The sequence below is a fragment of the Cardiocondyla obscurior genome, linkage group LG13 (genome assembly GCF_019399895.1).
Source record: "Cardiocondyla obscurior isolate alpha-2009 linkage group LG13, Cobs3.1, whole genome shotgun sequence".
Lineage (NCBI taxonomy): Eukaryota > Metazoa > Arthropoda > Insecta > Hymenoptera > Formicidae > Cardiocondyla > Cardiocondyla obscurior.
In genome coordinates this window covers 2,160,744-2,186,760 of record NC_091876.1, presented here as the reverse complement: position 1 = coordinate 2,186,760, position 26,017 = coordinate 2,160,744, and the positions used below count along the sequence as shown (strand labels likewise).

General features: G+C 46.8%; 1 protein-coding gene across 2 annotated transcripts in view; it reads left to right on the top strand.

Moving 5' to 3' along the window:
- Svp (COUP transcription factor 2) overlaps positions 1 to 26,017 on the top strand; it is a 91,600-nt gene that overhangs the window by 44,666 nt on the left and 20,917 nt on the right. For both annotated transcript variants that reach the window (XM_070665296.1, XM_070665297.1), the window contains exon 3: positions 336 to 887. In XM_070665296.1, the coding sequence (XP_070521397.1) occupies positions 336 to 887 (552 nt within the window). The remainder of the gene's footprint in view (positions 1 to 335; positions 888 to 26,017) is intronic.

The following is a 26,017-nucleotide window of genomic DNA, read 5'->3' as shown; positions in this document are numbered from 1 at the left end:
GCAGAGAACTAGGACGAGTTTAAAGCGCGCTGACGTTAAAGTGAAATTATACATATGTATATCGTACTTGTTAATAATTAATAAAAGTTGCGTAAAATATTTTATATTATGTACCATTAAATAGAAATTAATAGTTTAACTTTTTTATTCTTTTTTTTTAAGATTTAGACAGTCAGATTCCGCAAGCTCGATCGCTTCAACTTCGCCGTTTCGATCCTCCTTTCCGACGAGGCGGCACTTGAAATCGAACCGTGTAACGTGAAAGCGAGATCAACATCTTAGGTAAAGTCGAGTCTTCACGTAATTGAACGGCGCCTTTTCTTTTTATTTTTCAGCTGTGCAGAGGGGGCGGGTGCCGCCATCGCAGCCTTCGCTGCCGGGTTTACCGGGCCAGTTCGCCCTGACGAATGGGGACGCGGTCGCGTGTGCCAGCCTAAACGGACACTCTTACCTCTCGTCATATATAAGTCTACTGCTGAGGGCGGAGCCCTATCCGACCTCGAGATATGGACAGTGCATGCAACCGAACAATATCATGGGTATCGACAATATCTGCGAGCTCGCGGCGCGGCTGCTCTTCTCGGCGGTCGAGTGGGCCCGGAACATCCCGTTCTTCCCGGATCTTCAGGTGACGGACCAGGTGGCCCTGCTCAGGCTAGTGTGGAGCGAGCTTTTCGTCCTGAACGCAAGCCAGTGCTCGATGCCCCTTCACGTGGCGCCGCTTCTAGCGGCGGCGGGCCTCCACGCCTCGCCGATGGCGGCCGACCGCGTGGTCGCCTTCATGGACCACATCAGGATCTTCCAAGAGCAAGTGGAGAAGCTCAAAGCGCTTCACGTCGACTCCGCGGAATACAGCTGCCTCAAGGCGATCGTCCTCTTCACCACCGGTGAGTTATTTTTTTTAATTTATATTTTTATTCGCTTACGCTAATCTCGCGATTTAATCCGAAAGACAGTTGCTTGCTCTTTTAATTTTGAAGCAAATAAAACAGGCTGTAATTTTTTTTTTTTTTTTTGTAAGAGGAAAAAAAATTAACACTTAATGAGGTATCTCGTGAAATATCATTAAACGTTATGAGCCCGCGATGACAGATTAGCCGTGAATTCTTTTCGAAAAACACGTCGGGGGAGGTAGGAAATTATTCGCGTTTTTGCGTCCAGCACGAGCCGAGGATCTTTACGACATATTTTCTACGCGCAACGATACTTTAGTCGTCGTCCCGCGTATTACCCGCGCCCGCCCGCTTGCCCGCCTGTCCCGCCTGTAATCGTCATGACGATGCTATCTCGAAGACGCTCGTTGTCACGTAGCCGCGATCCTCGACGGGCCTAGAGAGCCTAACAACGCATCGGGATAGGGACAATGCTCTTTCTCTTCCTCCGATCGCGAAGCCTCACGGTTTCTGTACCACATACCGGGTGGCGGGAGAGCCCGTGCACCGGAAGAACACCGGTCATAAGCGGGAATGGCTCTCCTTCTATCTCTCTCCCTCGCGACACTCGGCGTCTCTTCGGGCAAGACGTGACGCTCTCGCGACGGCGTCCGGCCGCTCGCTGACCGCGGGCTCACCGTCTAATCGACGTGGCAGAGATATTATCGCCGCCGGTACGCCTGTGACTGTCATCCAGCAGCGCGATCCCCGTCGGGACCAGGAGACGACGGCGACGGGATGACGACAATTCACTGATGTAACAATGTATAACGCCGCACCGCCGGCGGACGTAGGCATATACGTATGTACGTACCTTCGTGTGTCGCGATCGTCATCGAGCCGCTGAAGACAATGCGCTTCTCCGCTTCCCTCTGTCCGTCTACCGGCGCAACGTGTTCTCGCTCCCCGAAGCCAATCTCTAGTCCCGGTATCTATCTCCTCCCTCTTTCCCCTCTATCTCCTTCTCTCTTTCGCCGCGTCCGATGACAACCGCATCCTGTCCGAACGAACGCTCGCGCGAGCTATCTCCCGGCCCATCTGCTCCTTTCTCCAGGAGGAACCCACCACCATCGCGGGCGTATCACGAACACCGAGAGGATTTCGGGCCGGGCGATCTTCACTCCGCCGGTGTGTCCTCCCGCTGGATACACGCACGTTCGCACGCACACGACTCGCGGCCGACGGTTTCAGTCAGGGGGGGTCGGACGAGAAACGATGAGGACCACGACGACGGCCCATGCTTAAAGCATCTCGCCATAGATACGAAACGGGGGGCTATTTATTTCCGTGCTATATGGGCACGCTTAGCTCGGCTTAGCTTATGCTAATGTCCCCATTCTCGGGGAATCACCTCCACCTCCTCCTTTTTGCCCCGCTCAACTTTTTCTCCTTTTTCTGCGTCCGAATGTGATCGGATCTTCCAGCCTCCTTTTCTTCCCTGCGTATCTTTTCTGTACGGTTGAGCCTTTCTTTCCTATTCTCCCGAACGTTTAACGCTTAAAACATTCAGCTAGGCTTATGCGTAATTTTTTTTTTTTTTTTTACTGTATTATACTTTTCACGAGCGCGTGTAATTTTGTACGCGCACGAGGAATATATTAGGTAAAGTGTACTTTGACTGCCTTGAGGCGCTCGAGTTATTAAAGAAGAACAATGAGAATTCAGACTGTCGCCGCCGACATCCGAGATGAACTCGTTACTCATTACAGTTACAGAGTTGGAGCGCCACTATTGTGAAGGTTAAAAAGCGAATAGGTCGGGACGCCACGTCGTCTTGCTTAAATTAACATTGAAAGCAAGAGCGTGGCAACGGTCGTGAATTTGCCCGAGATGGAAAGCAGAATGAACGTTTTTCACGTAATGTCGCTCGTTATTACGCTAATCGAGATGTGTCGCTTTAGCGAAACGCAAAAGTAAATTAATGCGCGATACATTATTAATTACACCGCGACCGGTATGCTATTTTAAGATTACATTATGAGATAATGGGTCGGATAAACTTTTGCTACGTTTGTCTCTCATAATCCGGAGCATTTGCTAATTAACGCCCAATAGTTGACTCGATCGTGAGAAATATCTAATGTCGCGATAATGATTATCTTAACCGGTCTGACTTGCAAATTGCTGTTACCAAAAAACGAACGTCGCAACGCTTAAATCATCTCGCGGCTATCCGCGGTCTAATAATTGGATTCTTTTTATTAAGCGTAAGAACTCGCGTTACGAGATTTGATTAACGAGAATTGATTAATGTTTAACAATTGCAATAAAATTCAATATAATTCCGCAAAGAGATTTTTTAATTTAATTCTTTTTTTTTTATTAGCAAATATTACTACTTATCAATTCATCATCGTTGTATTGGCAATTTCCTAATTACTTGCGATTGCTCTCTATTTGTTAGAAAATCCACGTGAGAGAGAATGAGAAGTTGCTTAATAATTTTTCCAAGTGCACAGCTTCTTGCGTTAATTAAAATATTTTATTTATCGAATGAATTTTATTATAAAAGCTTTCCCAAATAATCCCCCGCCGAATATCGCCGCGGTAATGGTAGCTCTGGTGAAATCGTGCCTTTCGTATTCCAATATTTATCGTATTTTAATACATACGTTTAACGTTGCCTCGAGAGGACTCCGTGCGATTACGTGTCGCGTGTAATTGACGTGAAATTAGCGTGTCCGGCGGCGCGAGCGCGGATAAATTTCTTTCCGCTTCCTTTCTCTCTCTTTCACCCGCAGCGAGAATTCCTGTCCGCCCGCGAGACGGAGGAGGGTCGGGAAGGGGTTGAGACTTTTTTTCGCACACCCCCGTGGACGTCGGGGCCACGTGTCTAATTGTTCGGATAAAACGGCGGAACGAGGGCATGGTGCATAAAGTACGCTTAGTTCGCCAAGATCGGCCGGCCTCTCCAGCTTTCTCCGGTGTTTCTGTATGCACGAGATATTGCATACTCGGTGATCCGAAACGTTCGAACGCGCCGCCGCTTGAATAATCGTCGCCCGGGATTATTACCGTCCCCCGACATCAAATACATCGTCCCGTAATTATACGGGGAAAGAAGTTTCGCCCGCGCCACAATAGCTCGGAGAGACCTTTAATTGCAGGAACAACCGCAGCGCTGCCATTTATCCCGCAGTCAGTAATGACGCCCGAGAATCTAGCGATTAATTTCGAGACGGCTGTTTCGCGTCGCGTTGCAAAATCGAGGCGTGAAAAGAGCCGACCGCCGCCTGGTTAAGTTACCTGGCTCAATAGCCAATTTTAATTTTTCCGCAAATAATTCTTCTACGCGGAACGGGCGTCTTTGATTAATCGAAGCGTTCTTCTCTCACCCTTCACTCGCAAGACGCACGTGCGTCGCTCTGCCGCCGTCCCGCTCGAAGCTCGTGTCCGATTTTGGTCTTGAAATTTAAGCTCGGCTACCGCGGATAAGATCGGCCGCGTTATCTCGGCGTGCGCCGTGTCGAGCCACCCCGTAGAGGCGGACATGTAAATGCGCGCGGCGCGGATATATTTATGCGAGAGAGGGTATTACCGGAGCCCCGCGCGCGAGCGAGTGTGCGTACCTACGTGTATCTTGATGGGAAACACTCCCACGATTATGTGGCATGCGATGCAATTCCCTCTACCTCTGGCTTGCCCAACAGCCATCGCGGCGCGAGGCCTGACGAGCGGTACGGGCGTTGCGTTCCTGCATGGTACGCCGCCGTTGCGCGGTTTCTGCGCGCGCGGATGCCACCGGTATTTAACGATCTAATTAAGAACGTAAGCCCAACGAGGGACAGTCGACGTAAACCTCCACAAGAGAGAGAGAGAGAGGAGGATGTAGATCTCTACGGCGCCCCAACTACTTCCGGCTACCTACGCGTTGATTTTTTTTTTTTACCGCGCTGGACGATGCCGAATGTATTATACATACATCTCGTTGATGGTAATGAGCGAACAGAAGGGCTCTGGACCATTCGGTTCATTTGATGGAGAGATAACTATTAATGAACGTTGTGTACTGATATTTATTTAGACAGAGTTGTTAAATTCTTACGATTAAAGTCACATCTTGATTTTTAGGAGTCGTGTTTAAATCATACCTCGTTTAAAGGGACCTCGTAAATTTTTATTATAATATCTACTTTCTTGATATTTTTTTTCTTATTATAAAATATCTTTGAAATTTCTTCCGAGTGTCGTGCCGGGGACTAACAAGTTAGTGCTTATGATCCACGACGTTCATAAATAATATCCGCGTGATGCTGCTATTAAACTATCGTTTACTCTCTCTTTCTCTCTCTGTCTTTCTCTTTTTCTGAGCAAATATACTCGAGTAAAATTTCTAAACTACTAAATGTATAAAATTTAAGTAAATCGGTAAATATCGCGGAGCCGAGTGACTCTAATTGTAAGAGGAGAAATCGAACGAGATGAATGCGAACCGCTGTAGCCGTCGGGCTCTCGAGCACCGCGTGCCGGTATGTTTAATAAAATATTGCCACATCATTAATGTAGGCACCGCGCGAGGCCGCGCGGTCACTCTTCTTTTTTCCTCCATTTCCTACCGCCGCCGATGACTCGGTACATTCGGACAGGGGCACCCTCTATTCGAGCCTAGATACTGAACTGACGTAACGATTGGTACACACCCACACCTGTCAGCCACCACTGACAAGGACTGTCAATAGTAATTACACCTTAATTTCATCACGCAAATATCTCGGTGCGCCGTACTCTTCCCTCACGATCTTCTGCCGCATTCTTCGAATGATTGACGAACGTTTCGAGCTTATTGCATATATATCTTCTCGTTAAAAATCGATAGACTAGCCATTTACATAGTTATAAAAATGAAAAGTATATTCTAAATTCGTTAAAAAAAAAAAAAAAAACCGTTTATTTAGATAAATTATACATATGATTAATTAAAGAGATATGTTTTATCGTTTACCTTTCATACTTGCGTGATAAATGGATCGTGGAAGAGAGATGCGAAACTCTCTTTTGTCTGAAACGTGCCAATTAGTCCCGGAAGGTGATCTGTGAACGGGATGTGCACTTCGCGTCCCGAATTCGCAATCAAATGCCAGGCCACGCCGCGATTTGTAGCAACGGCTACATCGGTCCATCATCGATATCGTAATCGCGTGCCCGAATAGGTCGGTGTATTATTGACGCGTTTATCATTGTCATTATTATCGCCGTCTGTCCGTCCGTACTCACCTGTTAACCCCCGGATAATTTATCGATGTGACGAAACAATCGTGGACTCGAAATGTCGAGGCACGGTGCGGGAAAGAGATTTCAGCCGAGGAGGATACGATTAGCGAAAAGGGGGGCAGGAGATCCGATGCAGCGGAATTCAGAATACAAGATGGAAATCTTTCCGATAGTCCAAGTCACGTCATCAACTAATCAGCGTCCGTCACCGATTAAATCTAAGCGAGAGAGGCTCTGTCAGACGTTCGTCAGTCAAGTAATCGTGATTTTTTTTTCAGTCGTTGCGATCGTAGATAACGGTAACGAGTAGTAACAATTTTCTTCAAATATCTGCAGATTATTAGTAGCGCCGGGACTCGATGAGGAGTAAAACGCACGCGACTTTTGTAAAGAGCGGACAAAAGAACAAGGGGGAGGGGAAAAAAAGCACCCGTCGCAAAGTCGGCCTCCGCGCTTCCTCGTAAGTGTCACTCCTCGCGGCCCACAGAAAAACAATGTAAACGTCGACGCCACTGTGCGGCACATCGCACCGCAAACTACCCGGTTATGTTTCGAGAGGGTGACGACTCCCGCGTTGCGTTCTCGTACACACACAGGCGAATACGCATACATGCTCATATAATTCATATACCACCGAAAGCGCGACAGAAAGAGAAAGAGAGAAAGACAGAGAGAACAGAAGGGGTAGAGAGATGGACGGCGGTCACAGCGGGATGCGGAGGGATGCTGTTATCTGTGAACCCGAGTCCGCGACCCTTCCTCCTATCCCACGACCGACGTTGGGTCCTCTATCTCGCATTGTTACACCGCGCATCGCTCGGGTCGGGGGTTCTCGTCGCCCCCGAACTCTTGACTTTAAGCGTTACTCATTTTCATTTTATTATCTGCCCTCTTCATCCGTGCATCGCACCGCGTTGAATCAACCCGCCGCTCGAGAAACGCATCGATGCGTCGTCGCGATCAGAGTGTCAATTATATCGACACATCGGCAAACAATCTGACGTTAAAGCCCGTAAATGATTACCTCCTAGCAACAATCATCGTTTTAAGTTTATTTTATTAAAAAAAAAAAATTTTTTATTCGAGGAATATTCCTAACGTTACCGTTCGCGTTGTAAACGGCGTATTCAAAGTGCCATTGGCAAGAGAAAACGGATCTAGCCGTGTCTGCATGCATATTCCTTATCGGCGTATCGCAGGGCAAAGGGTTGCCCCGGCATTAGAGTAAGCCACGGTATTAACCCCAGAGTTTAATATAAACAGCGAAGCGGGATGGTCTGGTGTCCCGCGAGGGGTGGCGAAGTTAGGGCACGGCAGGAACACGTGACTGCCGGACAATGCAGGCGCCTTATCGACATCGTGGATAGCACCACGGCAGCAAACCCCGGCTGGATTTTCCGTGGTCCTTTTGCCAATCTCTAACTCCCCTCCCGTCCCGCTGAAACAAAACTGCGTCCACGCGTCGTCGCTTAACCCTCCCACGTGCACATCCGCGAGCAACGCGTCGCGGATCCGTTCAAGTGCGATATCGCGAACGATGGAAACAAAGAACCCCTTTTCGCCGAGGGTCGATTTGAATAAAAAAAAAAAAAAAAAAAACAGCCGCTTGTGGAAGATTGAGTTAAATTATAAACGTAAAACGATTAAGTCTTAAAATTAAAAAAGATTATTACGTGTGTACGATAATTCCTCGAGTATTACTTTAAGAATAGTCACGTTAAAAAATATTTAAAGTAAAATTTATGTAAGATTACTTAAGATCTTGAAAAATAAAATTAGAATAGAACCGCGACACGAGTGCAAAGAAATTAAATTATAATTCAGATACGAAACTTAACCCGTGAACTCTTTTTAGATTTTTTCTTTTAAAGTAAAAAAATAAAATTATATAAAATAAAATCTTTAGTTTGAATTAATTTTTTGGAATTGAATATTTTACAATATATATAATTTATGTAATTTAAGAGGGGACGAGAATCGACTTTCTGAAAAAATATGAAACTCAACACTGACGCGGAGAATTCTCGGACAAATCTCATATTTCTTGTACGCAGCCGGGAATGGAGGGTGAATGGGAGTATGAGGAAAGGAGCAGGGGGGTGTCAAAGTGGATACGAGTCGTAGCTGCCTATTGCCTAGTTTTGCCGAGCAGACGGCGAACCGACCGCGTTTTATTTACGCGCAACCGTGTTTTATGGCCTCGTTTTTGACATGGGGAGGACGCTAAATATGCAGGGAGGACACCCGCGCGCGTCCCGCAAAGGCCTATCCGCGTGCGGGACTAACTTATTCTTTCTCGTTGCAACGCGCGTCTGCTATCGCACCGTCGCACCGTAAAAATAGCGGCCGTATTGGAATCCCTCGCTATGCGTTACGTGCTAGGAACTTGCGGGGTTCTATTTCGAGAATATCGACATGCGGCGTTGAAACGTAACGTGTCAGAAATTGCCAATGGCGAAAATTATATTTTCCAGACCCTCCCGCATCGTAACGTATTGCACGTGGCAGCGGAGCAGCGAATGCCCGAGTAACGTAATCTCTCGTTTGCGCGGTTAAATCGCTTTCGGTAAGTGCAATCGCGATAAGCAAACGCGTCACGACGGTGCGACACTTTTTTTCTGCCTCGTCAATGAGTCGCCGGCCTACGCTCATTAGTGCGCGCGGTCAAATTTAGATCCTCGTATAAATCGCAAGGTCGAGAGGAGAGCAGCTTTCGGAGCGTGCTCGAGCGAGAGATTAATCGCGCTGGCGCGCGTTCTGCTCGCCTCGTTTTCTTTTTCGCCAGAACGGGCACCCGCTAAAGAGAATCACCGCAAAACCGAACCGAGCCCTTCGTTGCGGTTCCCTTTCCTCCTTTTCTACGCCCTCCGGCGAGAAACGGTGCCGGGTCCCGGCCCGAGGACTCTTTAAATTAGGAACAAATGCGCTTGGAATTTACGGCCTTCTCCGCCGATTTACGTCCTTATTTACTCGACAACGCCGTTGGCCGCGCCAACGTGGTTTTTGACGATTCCCTTCCCTTTCGCGGCCCCTCTCGGCATAAATCCACGCTAATTTCTTTCGCGACGGTAAGCACGCGCGCGCCGAATGCGTTCTTTCTCAACGTTTCTTCTGCCAGCGCTCGCGCAATTCCTTTTATCTTTCTCTGCACGCTCGACGCACACGACGATGCGCGCGACATGCGGCAGATTAATCCTTAAACGCTTGTTCGTACCCGGAAGGTGGTAATAAATATCAGATGAAAGTGCTAAGTTGTCACGCGATGGGTATTAACTCTCCGCCGTTAGCGAGCATCTGCGTTGTAATCACGACCAAGTCGTGAAAATTGTTTTCAGACTTTTTGTCATTTCGCCGACGACTAAACAATTACTCGAAAAAACAGGAAAAAAAACGACGGTATTAAATATCAGCGAATGACACTAAAATTAAAATCTATTTTTATACGTATTATTTTAAATTTTCTTAAATTACTTGCCCAAAGAATAAGTAATCTTTTTTTTTTCTCTCTTTCTTCTTTTCCTTCTTTCTGAATTCGGACCTATATTTGTGATACCTCGAACACAATACATTTTTTTTTTTTTTTACCGATTTTATTTTGCATGCCCACACACAGGGTCTTCTAGTTAAGTAGTTACGTGCCGCGTGCCATCGCGGCAGAAGCCAGACAATATCGCGCATTCACAGATTGCGCTGTCAGGCGACTCAAATAATATTCGGGGTGACACGCCATGTATCCGCTACGCGGTGCCGTTGTGTCGAGGGTGTATGACTCAGCATCCCTAACGCGCGGGGGCTGCCCGAGAAATCGGCAGGGAGATTTAGGAGGTTTGGACCCTTTCCTCCGTCTCCCGCTTCCCTTCTTCTTCGTCTCCTCATCGCGCAGACTGGCTTCTTTTTCGTCCTCAGATATAAGAGAAAACCGAGAGAGAAAGAGAGACCGTCGTCACCACGTGTCCGTGACCGATCCAATTTTTTCCTGTACGCCCCGATACGTCGCACACCCTCGTGCGTGGGCCTCGCACATACGCGCGCGCATGCCTCCATCTTTCCCTGACTTCTCAATCAGGAACAAACCGCATCGGCGGCGGTGGGTATCGAGTTTGCCAACGAGATTCGTCACGCTCGATAGATCTTTGTGAAATACTTCCAAGTTTAAAAAGCTCGAAGTCGACACCCGCGGGCGACTGTGACGAACGCGGATACGTCATTACCTGCATTGAGATTAGTTCTTCGCTTCTGACCGCTTTTCTGGATTTATTAAACCGCGCACGTTCGTCGCCGGTCGAAATTTGGTTTCGGAAAACATTTCTTAATTAAGTAATCGACGATTTTTAATTCTAATAATTAAAAAGAAAAAGAAAAAAAAATAAAAATGTTAATGTGCTTTAGTCGTAAATTAAAACTAATAATTTTACACGAGTACGAAGGCATGCCTTGCAACACAATTTCCTATTTTAGAACGCACAGAGTTTAGACGTTGAGCACGCACGTAGGCGAGAACGGATACCGCAGATGAAGAAACGCTTTCACTGCGCGCATTACGATCGCGTAAACGAAGGAATGGCCGCACTTGCCGAGAGACAAGTGCCGTTGAATTATTGCGCGTGCACGCACGATGACGCGAGTCTATCGAGTTTCCGCGACCGATTCTCGGGGGAACGCCGCAATTTTATTGAGGGCGAACGAAGGGAAAAGACGACCGGAGCGAAAGATAGAAAGAGAAAGAAATCGTTTTTCCCTAACAAAGTAAATTCCATGCTTCTTCTCCACCCTGTCTCCTTTCGCGCCGCATACAATCGAAAAAGATCGGCCTTGTGCCTGTGCCGGCCGACCTTTAATTAATCTGATTTACATCGGGCTCGATCGCGAAGCACATTCGCGACAGAAGCCAGCCTGCACATACCTTATACTGTTACTTCCTAATAGGGCTCTCATTAAAAGCGAAATAGATTGTCGAAAATGTGACTACCGCTTACTGCGTTCTACTTCTTTTAAAAATTACTACGGCGAGAATCTCAAGTAAAGTAAAAATATAAATTTAAAGACGCAATGAGCGACTGCAAAAATTAATTTTTCCACGTGGATCGTTTACGGAATTAAACTCGGGGGGAAAAAAGAAAAAAAAAATTTATTTCTGTAATAAAGTATTAATCTTTACAAGGGTAATTTGTCGTTTCGTTTGTGAACCGTGATACGCTTCGGCAATCGACTTTTGTGCCGTTGTTGCATGCCCGCGAGTTTCTACACCACTGTGCCCGGAACGCGGGACTTTCGGTGCTGAAGTGTCAGGCCACTGATAAGCCGAAGGCATTAATTTTACGGTGTGGTCCCCACCGCGGTGGCGGGTCCATGGACCCTGTCTCGACTAATACAATTATGTTATAACCCCTTGCCAACTCGTGCTTCCAGCACCCCTCTGTCCGCCCTTGCCCCTATCTTCCATCACCCTCGCCCCCGATCTCCGGGCGAGCCCACCGCCGATGGGGAAGGTTGCGGAAGCCGAACACGCGTTTGTTTCGAATCCCGTTTACGATCGCGGGCATACCGTCGCATACCCTCTATGCCGCAATCTTCCTTCTCCGCGCGAGCTGAATTATTACGATCTTCGCAGCCGAGCAAAATATTCCAAACACAATTTGCATAAATTTAATACTGAATTATTGAAAGAAGTTATAACAGCGACTTGTGCGAGAGCTTGAAAATATGAAAAAAAAATAAATCACCATTGATTTTATCGGAATAATAATTCGTCGAATAATTGTCAGTTTTTATCCCTCGGCCATTTCGTCAGCTTTTATTTCCACGGCGGTTTAAGATCAGCAAAATCTGTCGATAAATGTAACTCGTACCTTCGCGAGACGCTCTCGTCGGAGTAGTACGGTAAAGGAACAGTTAATCCTGATGTTACCTCGGCGACGTAAATACTAGGGAGATATTCTTCGGGACCGTTCGTGCATGACGTAGCTAGAGGCCCCGGAAGACACCGGCGACGTGTGCGCTTAGGTCTTTATTACAACCGAGATGCGATTTCGCGGTTTAAAACCGTGCTATTAACGCGAGCCCGTGTCCTATCCTATGTATCTCGCGGAAGCGCGGCTGTCGGACGAGATCAGCGCTGAAAATTCCTCGATGTAATCGGCCAGTCGGCGCGAAAGTACCAAGACGCGGGGCAACGCGCATAATAGCTGCGTGATAAATCAGGAATCGGTCCCAAACGCCACGAGCGTGCAATTCCGAATGCAGAAAACGCAATTGACCCGTCCCGTTCCCGCTCTTCCGCGTCCGCGCGTCTATAACTTTAGTACCTTTAGCCGAAATACGAGCTGCAAATTATCGCGACGACGCTCTCGATGCATCGAAGTAGGGCGGGAGAGGAGAATGAAAGCGAGGGACAGAGCGCGACGAGAGGCAGGGTGGACCGCTAGAGATGAAACGAAACGAAACGAAACGCGAGAGCAAGCGAAGCGTTGGAGGTAGCTCGAACGAGGGTTAAATAATCTGGTTAGCCGTTCTCGCTGACCGCCGGGTGAAGTATGGAAATGAAGGGCATTCATTGGACACCGGCTATCACCACGAGCGAGCCAGTTGCGGTGGCCGGCGACCATCGCTACCATCAGCGGCGTGGCCGGCGAAGAGAAAGAGAGGGTGGCTCCTCCGGCGTATCTGCATACAGAAGCGGCAACGAGCCCGCTGAACGAGTGGCTCTGACAATTAACTAACGAGCAGTTGACACAACTTATCAAATCATATCGCGTCATGGCGCGCCGCGTCATGCTTCAATTATGCGCGGCGATACCGCGCTTTCTTTTTTTTTGTATTTTTTTAATATTTTTATTTTTATTTTTTTTTTTTAACCGCTTCATGGCATCTACTTTTTGCATTTTTCTTGCGGTCTCGTAAAAGCCAGACGAGCTCAAAGTTTGCACGACGCGCTGGGTTCGATTACCGGACTTGTTAACATATCCGACTCTCGTACTAACTAGATATGAAAAGAATAAATTTTTTTCAAGACACAATGCGCCTGTGTTTATTAAAAAAAAAAAAAAATCAAGTAATATTCGTGTTTCAAAATATGTTATTCTCAAGTTCGCAATTTATATATTTTATATAACTATTGCGACTGATCTCGTTTGGTAACTTAGCGGGCAACTTGTTGTTTTGTAGGTCATAGCTCTAAATTATACTTAAAAAAAAAAAAGGAGAGAGAAAAAAATAATTTAATCATATTCAGCACTAACATCGACTGAACCGGTTCTAAAATATGGAACTATCAGGCCTGTCACGAGAGTCATGCTCCAAGTATTGCTAACGTCGATAACAGTCTAATATATCGATACCCTCTCTCGCTACATTAGCTATTCTATTAACTGTTATAGAACGTAATAATTCCTAATGATTACAAAATCGCATATTATAAGATATACGTTTATCGATTTGCCTTTTTTTTTTTTAATTCTATTTTTTAATACGCTGAGACTCATTCCAATGGGTGTTCGATTTCTCTTTGCAAATTATTTCATTCTAGGTACGCTTTTAAAGTCCTTAAACTCATCGAAATTATTTCAATATCCTAACTGGCCCCGATTACGCTAACGTTCAACGTGGTTGCGTCAGATCTGATTTTTAAAAGTTATCGACACTGTCGTGGGCCGCGATAGCCAAGAGTCGAGTCCAGCACTCGAGTACGACCGGGAGATCGGGGTCCGTTGCTCCGGATGCAGGCGACCAGGCGATCTATCAGGAACATCGTATTTAACTTAGCGCGGCGTGTACAGCGCGCGGACACGCGATTCCATAACCGTGCACACGCACGGTATCTACACGTTTAAGCGGCGATGCGTGCGTGCGCGTACGATGCAGGTTCCACGACGCCGCGCCGGTTACCAGCCTCCTTTTCCCAAGCAGTTCGATAAACTGGTCGGGGAAGATTTCACCTCGCGAAGGTGCACGTATCGCCTATCATCCCCGCGCGAGCTCTCGAACGCATTTAAAACCGTGTTTACCTGCGGCCCTAACTCTGCCTCGAAATGCAAATCGCTAACCGGATAGATACCGGCGAGAAACGTGAAAACGAGAGAATATTCTTAAATTTAAAACGGATTCTTTTCGAAGCGCGTGGTCCTCGGCGTTTGTGACTCGGCGGAGAGGCGCGCGAAGATCGTTTGCAATTTTTTTTTTTTCTTTCCCTTTACGAGCCCAACGAGCGTCGTTGGAATCAGGAAGAGAACCGCAGCATTCCTCACGGAACAATGATAAATAATTCATGGGATTTCTAATTTCCTTGGCGGCGAGATCTCTTCGCTCGACGCCGGCTTTCGCTCTATCGCGCGATCATGCTTTTTTTTTTTTTTTTTTTTTTTTTATCTCCCGCGGCGTGTGGGCGTTCGCGGCGATAATCAAAGTGCGAATGACAGTTAATCGTTATGCGCGGCACGCGCTCGTTGATGGACGCTGCTCCGACGTGCGGCGACAATCGTTGCGCGACCGAACGGCACGCGCGAAGAGAATCACTTGAGAGTTGATCTCGGTCCCCGTGGCACGACGAATTATTAAGTGCCCTTGTCCACGTAATCGAACACGGCCGCGATTTATTTCATCCTCGAAGATCTATCCTTTTTTCGCGCGACGACTGCCGGCGCTAGGTTACACTCGAAATTTTTTTTTTATTTTCTAATTTAATTTATTGCGGCGCGAGAAATGAGTAATTTATTGATCCCGCGTTTTCAGCCGATCCGTCTTGTCTGCGCCAGGCCATCATCATCTGGCTCGGCCAGTTTTCAATTTCCTATCTGCGAAAGCTGCGTTTTCACGTCAACGATTACTTATTCATGCGGAGATACCATTACATCTAAAAATACAAATCATTCTGCTTTGCTAAACGTTAACTGCATTGCGATGACGATCGCTTTCGACGACAATGTTCCGTTATACGCTCTCGCTAATCGGCTGTATCGCCGATTAGCGAAACCCGCGCGCGAGTTACACGGAGGAAGAAGGAAATCGCCGCGCGTTGCATTTTTGTTGCTCCTTTCCGCCGGCGACCTGTCTCGCGCTGATCGCAATTATCCTGGCTACACGATGTGCGGCCCCGGCGCGCAAAAATACGCACTGACCGCGAGTTTGTTAGTTCCGCGAGGCAGGCGCCGAGCGAGCAAAGATAACATCCCGAGTTAACGCGGTTCTAATAACGTTTCGACCGAGGAAAAAATTCATCCGACTTCTCATAGTTGGCGCGGATAATCTGATTTCACGATGCAGCTCGACAGCTAACGCGAGGCCGTTTTCGGGAGAACTTGACGTATTGCGAACTGACGAGCGGGGAAAAAGAGACTAAACGCGGATTTTAAAAAAGATAGAAAGAGCAAGAGAGAGAATAAAAGAAAAGAGGAAGATGGAAAGGTGGTCTCGGCGTCGAATATCGCCTCTTTTCTTTCCTTTTATATCTCTCTCTCTCTTTCTGCGCTCTCCCAGGTCTCTCGCGAGATGAGAGGGCAGGCCGCCTTGGATCCCGCGAGTGGATAATTATTAATCGTTATTTTCGCCAATCACGGCCGTTTATCTTGAGGCACGCAACGCCAATTATCTATCGGCGGTTCGGCCGATCGGGGAAGGGACGCCGAAGAGCGAGAAAGAGAGGAGGATGAACTTGATAAAAAACGCGGCAAGGGGGTGAACGAGAGAAGAGAAAAGATAGGCGGGGGAGAGAGAAAGAGAGATCGCCGATATGCCTAGCACGGCTCTTTTACGCTTCTCCCTGCGAGCTACGGTTGCACCTCTTCAGATTGCACGTAGCGTATGTGCGCGAGAAAGACCGAGGGTGTATTCACGTACACCTACATCGCCAGGCGTTTCCCGTCTAAAGTTGCAGCTCAGGCTGCATTTTGACCCGAAGACTCCGGAAATTCTCGTCGCCGGTGAGGATCGAAATTTCCTTGGAAATTTAATTGCGCGCGAACCGATATCGCGCAATTAATCTTCGCGCACGTTGTACCCGCGTAATATTATTTATTAATAAAATACTGCGATATTTCGAAAAGGTGATTTTTCTCCTCCGTACGGTAATAAATATCTGGACGAAATACGATAATCCGGAACAATTCGGCCAGTCGAAGCAGAGTCGTAAAAATTTTTTCTCTTCTTAATCCTTGCTTATTATTCATTTGAAGTCGTCCTGACAATCTCGACGTTCGGGTTAACCGCAACGAAGTTATTTATTTTAAAGCTCGTGCCAATTTTATCGCACGACAACGCCGGCGAATCCTTTTACCGCAGCCGGCCGCAATTTTATTGCGGGACGACGTTCTCGAAGGCTGAATCACCGGAAATGGAATCGCTAAGGCCAGCCATGTTGGCAACCGCCTAATCCAACGCGGCGTGTTAAAGGTGCGCGGCGGAGTCTCGCTGATGCTTAACGCGTCGGGCAATTATTAGCTCTCCGAGCGGCCGGCGCGGCGGCGCGCAACGGCTCTTATTTCATTCGTGGCGTTTCCGCGTTGCCCGTTTCAAAAAGCCGGTGCCGCTCGTGCGCGGCAACGATAGAAGGAAAGATCACGGCGAGCGGGAACGAGGAGGGGTCGAGTACACGGCGGGATAAATTAATCGGCTGATATCAGGGCCACGACGTCATTAACTTCACGCTGAACTTCTCGGCGGGGTGTGTCGCACCCCGCGATCTGAGAATTGCCATTTTTTTTTTCCTTTTATTTTTTTTTTCCCCTTTTTTTTGTGGGATGAACTCGAGACAGGTGATTTGTACGTGTAATCAAACCATCTCGCGCGTAATCAAACGATCAGCTAGTTAGCTGTTCGTTGTCGAAATAAGCGGGTATTAATTAAACGAAATTGATATATCAATTCGTTTGCTAATCTTCTGTCGAGAATTTATGAGAAAAATTAACAGGCGTGAAAACGATGGAAAGTATAAAAATATATATATATACAGAATGCATTTTATTTTATCGTCTATAAATTCCTGCGCTTTATGAAATATTTTTGCGATTGATTGATAATAATCGTCGATTGACCCCGGACGATCTTCCGTATTTATTATCGGCCAGATTTATCTCGATGATTATCGTCGCGGGATCAACGCACTCGGAGAGATGCCTCGAGAGATGGTTATAATGAACGAAAAAGGGAGGACGCGCGTGTGATAAAAACCCTTCGCGCTCGAGTTGGCCGTTTGATAAGGCCGTTCTGAAAGGGTGGATCGTGCAACAGGCATACGTACATAAGTAACCTGGCATTGCTTCCGCATGTGAGCCGGCGTTCATGCGAGAGAAAGAAGAAAATGGGCGATGGAACGTCAGGCGAGACATTTACATTGGCTCATGGCGCTCGTTCTTCAGGGTCCATCGATCACGGATCCCGTGGTGATCCCTGCCGCGCGTATCGCTCGAGGTACACTCGTCTTCCGCGTTTTCTACGACACCTTCGCGTTTTCCCCCGAGTCCCACACGCTTCGCGTCGTGTAGCGCGCACGCAACACGTGCACGTGATGAACGGCTTCGGCGACGCGTTAATAATCCCGAAAGATTGATGCGTTCGACGTGAAACTGTTGCACCGCCGGCCGCGACTCTCTCGATCGAGGTTACCGATTCGCAAATTAATTTTCGCCCGAATTTGCGATTTAAATTCCTCACAATACTCTAATTCTAATTTATTAATATATTAAAATTTAAAATTAGTTCTTTAATCGAATCAATGTCAACTTAAATGTAAGCGCGTATTTTAGGTCTAAGTAATTTGTTCATTTACTGTCACTGAACTTTTTTACGAGAAATTCGTTAAAGACCAAATCTTCAGTCTTAAAAAAAAAAAAAAAATGGGAGGGAAACCGGATATCACCCTGGAGAATTTACGAAGTAGATTTCTGTTCGTCGTGCTAACTCACTAACAATATAATTTTTCCGCGGATATAATGGCGATCGTTAGGTCTCCGAAACCCCTTTCTCGTCCCTCCTCGCTCCCTTCGTCTCCTATTGCTCTCAGCGGCGGAAGTAAGGAGAGCTCGATAAAACTTCTCACTTATCCGGACTACCCCTTTCGCTCCACAAATCAGAAAGTTACGAAGAGACTGTCGCCGGAGCGGCATTTGTTCGATTCGGAATGAAGTTTAAAACTCGACTCGCCGCATTCTCCGGACCCATTGTGCCTCGGCGCTGACTCAAAGATGTTCTTTGAGCGGAATACCGTAAGATGCCAAATGGCGGTGCTCGGGCATTATCATAATCACGACGAGCGGAACTTCCACCTTTTTACCGGGATATACAGAATATAACTCAATCAGTCGGCCGAAACTTTCGAGCTTATTCTCTTCGAAAAATTTAATTTGCCCATTTTGGCTCACGTTAAATACCAAGTAATAAGTCGCGGGTTGTAATTTTAAAATAAAGCTTACGCGAAATTGAGGAAAATTTTTCAGGAACAAAGTTTGATTTTCGACAAAGAGAGAGAGAGAGAGAGAGACACGTCCGATCGCGATCATTCGCTTACTCACGGTCGCCGACCGTTTTTTCGAAGATTCCCAACCGTAGGAGTCGAAGAATCGGCGATTCCCGCAACCGCTCAGATCCGTCATCCTACGTCGTGACGCGGCGCAAATATCGGCCAAGTCGCGCGTCACCTCCGACGTCGAGATTTTCGGCGGCGAACAATGAGCGTGCGAGTTCCGCGGACTTTTTCACAATGCCGTGCCTGGACGAACGCTTGAATAAATATCGATCATAGCCAACGTGGAAGGAAATATTATTTTCATATACGCCGGGCATTCCGTGGCGCGCGTCGGGACTCGCAGCTGGCCGACGACAATGCCATCGTAATCCAATAACGCCGGTGTTGTGTGTCCGCCCCGGTGAAGAGCCCGATCTCCCCGGCGACTTCTCTCGTCGAATGCAACGGCCGTTGCTGTTGCATCGTCACAGCACCAGCCGGCTGCTTCTTCCGCGGTTGCACGTCCAGCATCGCGATCTAATCGCGGCGCACGATTTAAAAAGAATCGGATTCGAACGACTACGTTAAAGCCACTATCAAAATCCGGAGCGCGGAGTCTCGGTGTTCGAGAATATCGAAATGCACCTTGCTTTTGGATTATTCACAGCGATTAAAGATTAACTGCGGAACAAACCTGACGAGCTTCAATGAAATAAAGTAGAGAAATATTAATTAAAAAAAAAAAAAAAATTATAGAGAAGAAAACTGCTAATAATAGAGAACGATGAAAATCGGGACTGTCAAATTTATCAAGAATATAAGCACCACCCCAAGTTACCGAGCATGAAGAAAATATAATCTGATTCTTCGACTACGACCCGTTCGTGAAAAGTGCCTGAATTAAAATTAATGAAGCGACGACTGAAAACGCGAAAGACAGAAACGGCAGCCGGTGGATAGCAATATCGTGCGGCGTATGCATTCGCTAAGTAGCCAGATAGGATTACGCGATATTACGATCACGGTCTCTTTCTTCCCGCTGACGAGTGCGGAGCTCGTTCCGTGTGGAGTATTCGGCAAATCGGATAACCCGGCGCGACAATGACCCGGGAAGGTTAAGCGTGTTTGCCCTTCTCTCGAATGCCCATTCGTGACACAATAGCTCGCTTTTCAGTTCCTTTTAGAGGAAAGAGGGAAGGGGAGGAGGGGGAGAGAGAGGCAGAAATTCCCCTTAGGTAACATGCACGCGCGAGCAAAAAGATCCGGGAACGAAATAGCGACGGGGTGGAGGAGGAGGGACCGGCAGAGAGACGAGAAAACGTGAATGTTAGAAGTGAATTAAATAGAAGAGATCGGTAGGAGAGTCCTCGCGTCGTTTTGCAGGGACCCCGTCATTCAGGAAGTGAGACCACCGGGCCCCAGCGGCTGACAGGAGCCCCCGGGTTTCCGCGTCCGTCTTCTCCCGCGAGAGAAACGAAGAGTGCACGCCCAGGCCGGCCACAATGAGCCTAATCAACCGACGAATGTATACACAATCGACAACAAACCATATATATTCGAGGTGAGGAGCCTCCTTCGCGGGCGACGGCGAGAAACGGTGGCCGATCTTAATCTGGGAGTAGCGGAAACGTGACCGAAATTTTGTTGACGTCGCTTTGGGAGAGAAGACGTCAGCTGCCGCGGAGGGCTCGGACGAACGCTTAACGAATCGCAGTAAGATGCGATCTTGACGAATTTTTAAAATCGTCGCGGCGATTCGACGTGCATATTACGACGAGCGGCGGGTGTTTTATGGCACAAGGCACCGAGAAAAGAATTCTCCTCTGGCTATCGTTAGGAAGGTGTCGGCGTATAAATACGCGTCCCATTTATTCGCCCGTCTTTTCACACGCGACTCGGTTGCCGATTGCCATCCGTGACTTTAACTTCGCGTAAAACGTGTCCCGGCTGTCGCGTTATTTTCCAACAGCGGTTTCTTTGATTAAATCAGACTCGGGCTCTCTTCCGGTGAAAACATAATGGAAATTAAATAGAATTTTTTCTTTTTAACGAATCGTTATTTACGGCGGAGATTAAGTTACATCTACGTGCTCAGCTTATCGCCAGCAATAAAAATTAAATGAGATATTATAGAATATAATTTTTGTACAATAAATAATAAAATATCGGCAGTTCTGTAAAACTATTGCATATATATTTCATTATCACGTATAAAGCAGCGATAAAATTGATGTAACGGGGGAGAAGGAAAAATATCGTCACTATTAAATCTCTAAATGAAACTTGGAAAGTTGAAAGAAACTACGGTAACGTTTGGTCCAGTGACGGGCGCGTCCGTCAAGAACGTCAAGGAGGCATCCTCGTGGTCGACATATTGCGCGAAAGCGTCGATCGTTTATCTCGGTACAACGATCTCGGAAGAATAGGGAGTTTGAAAAACAGACAAGGGAGGCCCCCGTAGCTCTCGAGAGGTTCCAGCTGGCACGGCGCAACACGCCCATGAAGTGGCGGTCTCTCGCTCTTACGGTTCGGTGAAACTACGACCGATGCCGACGGCGAAGAAGAAGAAGAAGAAGAAGACTATGACGGCGGGCTCGGCACGTGTTTGACTAAACACTCGTGCGGTCGTTATCTTGTTCACGCTACGGCGGGAAACGGACGAAGATCGTGGGGCCCCCGTTGGGGACAGGAACGATGCGCCCAAAACACGGGCTATTCTTCCGCGTGCCGGGGAACCGGGATCGAAGAAGAGAATAGCGACGCCGCGACGCGCGTCGGTGCATTACTAGCCTGCCAATGTACAAATCACAGCCCATTTACTCCATTCAGCGCGACACTCGTTTAACGACACTCGGACGCGAGAGAGGACGGGCCGTAAATCCTCGGCGGGCCTCGTGCCATCACAGCTCTCTCGCTCTTTCTGTCCTGCCTTGTTTGCCGTTTTCTCCCGATCGAAAGAGTATCGGTGGGTCCTCGGAATTTATGAAGTCCCTGCATATTTCGATTGCGTATTTTTTTTCAATTTTTTTTTTTTTTTCCTTTCTTTTCTTCTTTTTTTTTTTAATAAATAATAAACCACGCTCATTTGCGATGCTACGAAGTTGGAAACGAGAGGTGAGAAAATTTATTGACGCTTCTATAATTAATCTTCAGGTATAAAGTGTGATATTTCCAAGAAAAACATCGTAAAATACTTCCCTCTTATGGCGCGGTGAATTTACGGTGTAAATTTAGACGCTTCGCGGTTTAAATAATACAAGACTGTCAAATTGAAATAAAATTCACGAAGCTGCCGAGGTCTTGATACTGTTATAAATATAAATGTTGAACAGCTGTTTCTGCTAACTAAAGATATTAAAATAACTTGCACCTTTTTTCTTTCTTTTTTTTTTTTTTTTAATTATATTCTATAATATCGTGACCAAACTTCAACGCGTTTCTTAGTTTTACGTTATACTCATTCTATTATTTATCCGAAATAGCTCCTTTCAGGGAAATTTCCGGAACGCGATACATCTCTCTCTCTATCTCTCCTCATCTCCGCGCGGTCTACGGAGGGTACCGGTTTGCCTTACGATGTTACGTAGCCTGTTTCGGTACAGCACGTACGGAGGCTACTCCTTCGCGGTTTATACCCTATCCTGCGCATGAATGCGCTCGCGCGTAAACACGTAAACGCGCGAGGATGTATGCGCCACGTGAGTGTCCGGCGAGAGCCGGTCTCGTCCGTGTTGCCCGTGCGCGCGTATGTGCCCAGATACCACACAGGACTACCACCTTGGTAGTATCTTGATAACACGATTCTCGTCGTGCGCAGGAGAACGCGAAGCCGAACCGCAGTGATCCGCATTCGTCTCTCACGGCGATACGGACTTTTAAAATACTCGCGAGCTGTCCGCATATTTATTTTACACTCAACGCGTTATATTAAAAAAAATAATTTGTCGAAAAATAAAGCTTTAATTGTATATTATGTAATATTAATAGATGACTTTGTAAAATAAAATGTTTGGCAGCCCTTATCTTTTAAGCGCAATTAAAGTGTCGCGTTAAAGAGGGTGACTCGCCCGTTTTGTTCATTCATCGATGCGTTCTTCGATTCGACCGGGTCATTGTTCGAGGATGTTAATCGTATCGCGGGGGAAGAGAACTCGGCTGAATTCAATCGTGCGAGAGCGATGAATGGCAACCACTGCCGGTGGTATCTGCGTATCTTTCAACAAGCGCGCAACATGGAGCTTAAATTGAATGAAAATCACAATTGACGAGGCATTAGCATAATGTAGCACGGATCGGTGGGTGAGGTCTGATACGGTACGACTGGCGACGAGTCGAGCGTTTCGAGTGTGTCAGCGACCCACACGACGCGTAGATTAAACTCGCTTTCATCCTAAGCGCGTAATCGTACGCGCGTTATATCTGGTTTCTTCTCTCTCTCTCTCTCTCTCCGGTTCTCCCTTTTTTAACGGGGGAGGAAAGGGGAAGGAGAAACGTACAAATTCCGCGAAACAGATCCTGGTGGAAGCAAAGAAATATGATATTGCGCGATCATTCTATACGCTTAATCGTCGCCGCGAGATATGCTGTCTTCCGCGCGCCGACATAAAATCATTTCGAATTCACGTAGAATACGATTTAAAGGAGAGACTCGTCGAGTTAAAGATGGTACGTTTCGCTCGGAGAATAAAAAAGTAATGAGAGGGTTTAAAAAAATGTTGGAGAAAATTAAAAAAAAAAAAAATTAAACGAAAATAAAATACGTTCGCATGAGAATGACCGCCGGTCCTCGAATCTTCCAGCTTTCAAAATCGACGGCTCAATTATACGCGTGATTTTAGCACGACGGCGAAAAGTGTCGCAACGGTAGTTCGACAGAGATTTTTCGCGCTCGTCCGCCGAATAAAACCTCTCGCCACGGTGATCGGGAACTGGTTGCTTTGTTCCATTTAAGTGCGCCACCATAAATCAGTCACGGTGCCCTTTCCGAGCGAGTGATTTATGTTCGTAAGCAGCTATCGGATAAATTAGCGAACACGAGCTTGCGCGCGCGTTCAGCTCGCGAGTAAATGCCTCCTCTCGCCGGTAAACACCTACAAATGTACGACATCTTTCATTTTCTTTTATCGCCGTTTCGGTTTCGTTCACGCGCAATGAAAATAAGATGGGAATCGTGATCGATGGAAGCGTCTCGCTGCTTTCCGCGCGAATGCACATGTATTCTAAAAGACTCGAATAAGCTTTAATGTCTCTCCTTTGAGTATGAATATTTAGAATAAGCCATATAATCATCTCCGGAGATGTTTTCTGTTAAAAAAAAAAAAAGTTTCAGAGTTTAATATCGTAAAGAAGAACAAGAGAATTATATAGCACCTTTTTTTTAAAGAATATTAGGAAGGGCTTATTTTAGTGAAATCTTAATTAAAGCTCATAACAAAGGTTTTAAAATAAGTTCTAACAAATATTTCTTTTTTTTTTTTTTAACCTGATACAGAAATTTGCATTTTTTTTTACATTTTTTTCGTTTAAATATATAATTTTTTGCATTCCCTCGAGATACTATCTTATTGTTAGTGACATACGCAACTACGGGCGTGTAAGTTAAACATCGTGCTCGAGCGAGGAAATTTCACGGTTGCACGCGCAGGGAATCTACCTGGGCGCACCTGTGGCCCACAGACTCCGTAATCGTCGCGTCGAGCATAATTAGTCGAATATTAATACAAGTTTCCCAGCTGGGCGCGGCATGTTCTCGCATACTTCTCGCTGGAAAAAAAGTACGCCGCGGAGAATTCTTCGGACCGAAGAGAAACGGGATCGACGACGCACGAGAGAAAGAAAGAGGAAGATGAATGGGAAGGAAAAAGAGACGAGGAATGGGCGAGAAAAAGAGAAAAAAAAGCGCGTGATGCATAATGTGAAAAAAAAAAAAAGAAAAGAGAGCGAAGAAAGTATATACGCACGTGCGCATCATTGCCGCGGGGGGGCTAAGAAAACGGGGCTGAGGAGGACGAAGAAAGAGTCCCCGAAGGGACGTTCGTCGCAGAGATCGTTATGCGGGTGTTTATGGCTCGCGGGCCTTTACGATTCAAGGAGGGGGCCTCCTCTTGCGTGCCCCCTTCTTTTTGTTGCCTCTTCGCGCGTTCTCTCGCACGAAGCCCACATGGGCACACCGGAACATCCTCGCTGTCTCCCCCTTCTTTTTCCCCCTCGGCTTCACGAGAAGAAGACTCTTTCGCTTCTCGTTCGGAAAGAGTTTCAGATTGTGTGATAACTGGCTCTCCCACACCGAGGCCGAGAAATCGCCGGCCAGTCGCCGCGACCCCCCAGCGTTCAATGAGAGACATTTCTCATCATTTTCCATTCAGCCCGTCTGAATTATAAGCCTCGGCTACGCCTTCTATCCACGGCCACAATCGTTCGATTTATTATAAGCGCGCGAAAGAGCCTAATGAATTTAATTTCATATTTCACGAGCGGTAAGTAGGCAATCGTGAATATGCCCGCGGATACGTGCCGGGCGTGGATTTAGGTGGCAAGGCGCGCGGATATATTCGACGACTCGAAGTTGAGAAAGGGAGCGAGAGCGAGGGCCGATATCACTTGCCATATTTTCGCGGCTCAAAATTGGGTAGACGATGGAATAACAAGTTGTACTCTCGGCTCGCGAATTTATCGCTGATTGATTAGCAGAAGAAAAAAAAAAAAAAAGGGTACGCGTGACAAATGTACTTTAATGCACCGCCGCTTTGGCGAAAAAGATATTCGGGTGAAATTTAAATTAAGTATTCTCTGCGAAAAGCACATTTTTCCACGCGAGTCGTAATTCTTGGCGATTGGAGTAATATTCCGCAGAGTCTGTTCCGCAGAAACAGCGCGCGGTAGTTAAGTTATTAAATTTATCTTCGCAAACCGCGGAATAAAAATCACGGTGATTTATTATTTTTTGCTGCTTAACGACGCGAGCGGAGAATATGGTTCAAGCGGTATCCCTGCGCCTGAATCTTTCATTCCTCATCTTTCTTTCTCGCTCGCCGATCGTCTACTTCCTTCTCGGTTTTTTGTCCGTCCAACTTTTTTTTCCCCCGGATGAATAGTAGGATAACTCCGTGGTATAAATTTTCACGGTCGCGACTCTTGGATACAAATAATCGCGTAACTTGTCTCGAAGAAGCCAGGCGGAAGGTTCACCGGCGTTGTATTTCTGTACTTATCGTCTTGGATTTTTAAAACATTCGAACTTGGCGATAAGATCGCCACTGCGTCCACGTTATACGTCCAATTATAATTACCTAAATCGTTACGTTATGCTTTCGCTACTTGATACGACAATAAAAATTTTTAAAAGATCTTAATTCAACGTAATTCAACATTTTTTTAAGACGTCCGACAAGAAAGTTCATGATACGAGACCGCAGAACCAATTATGCTCCCCATTCATCTC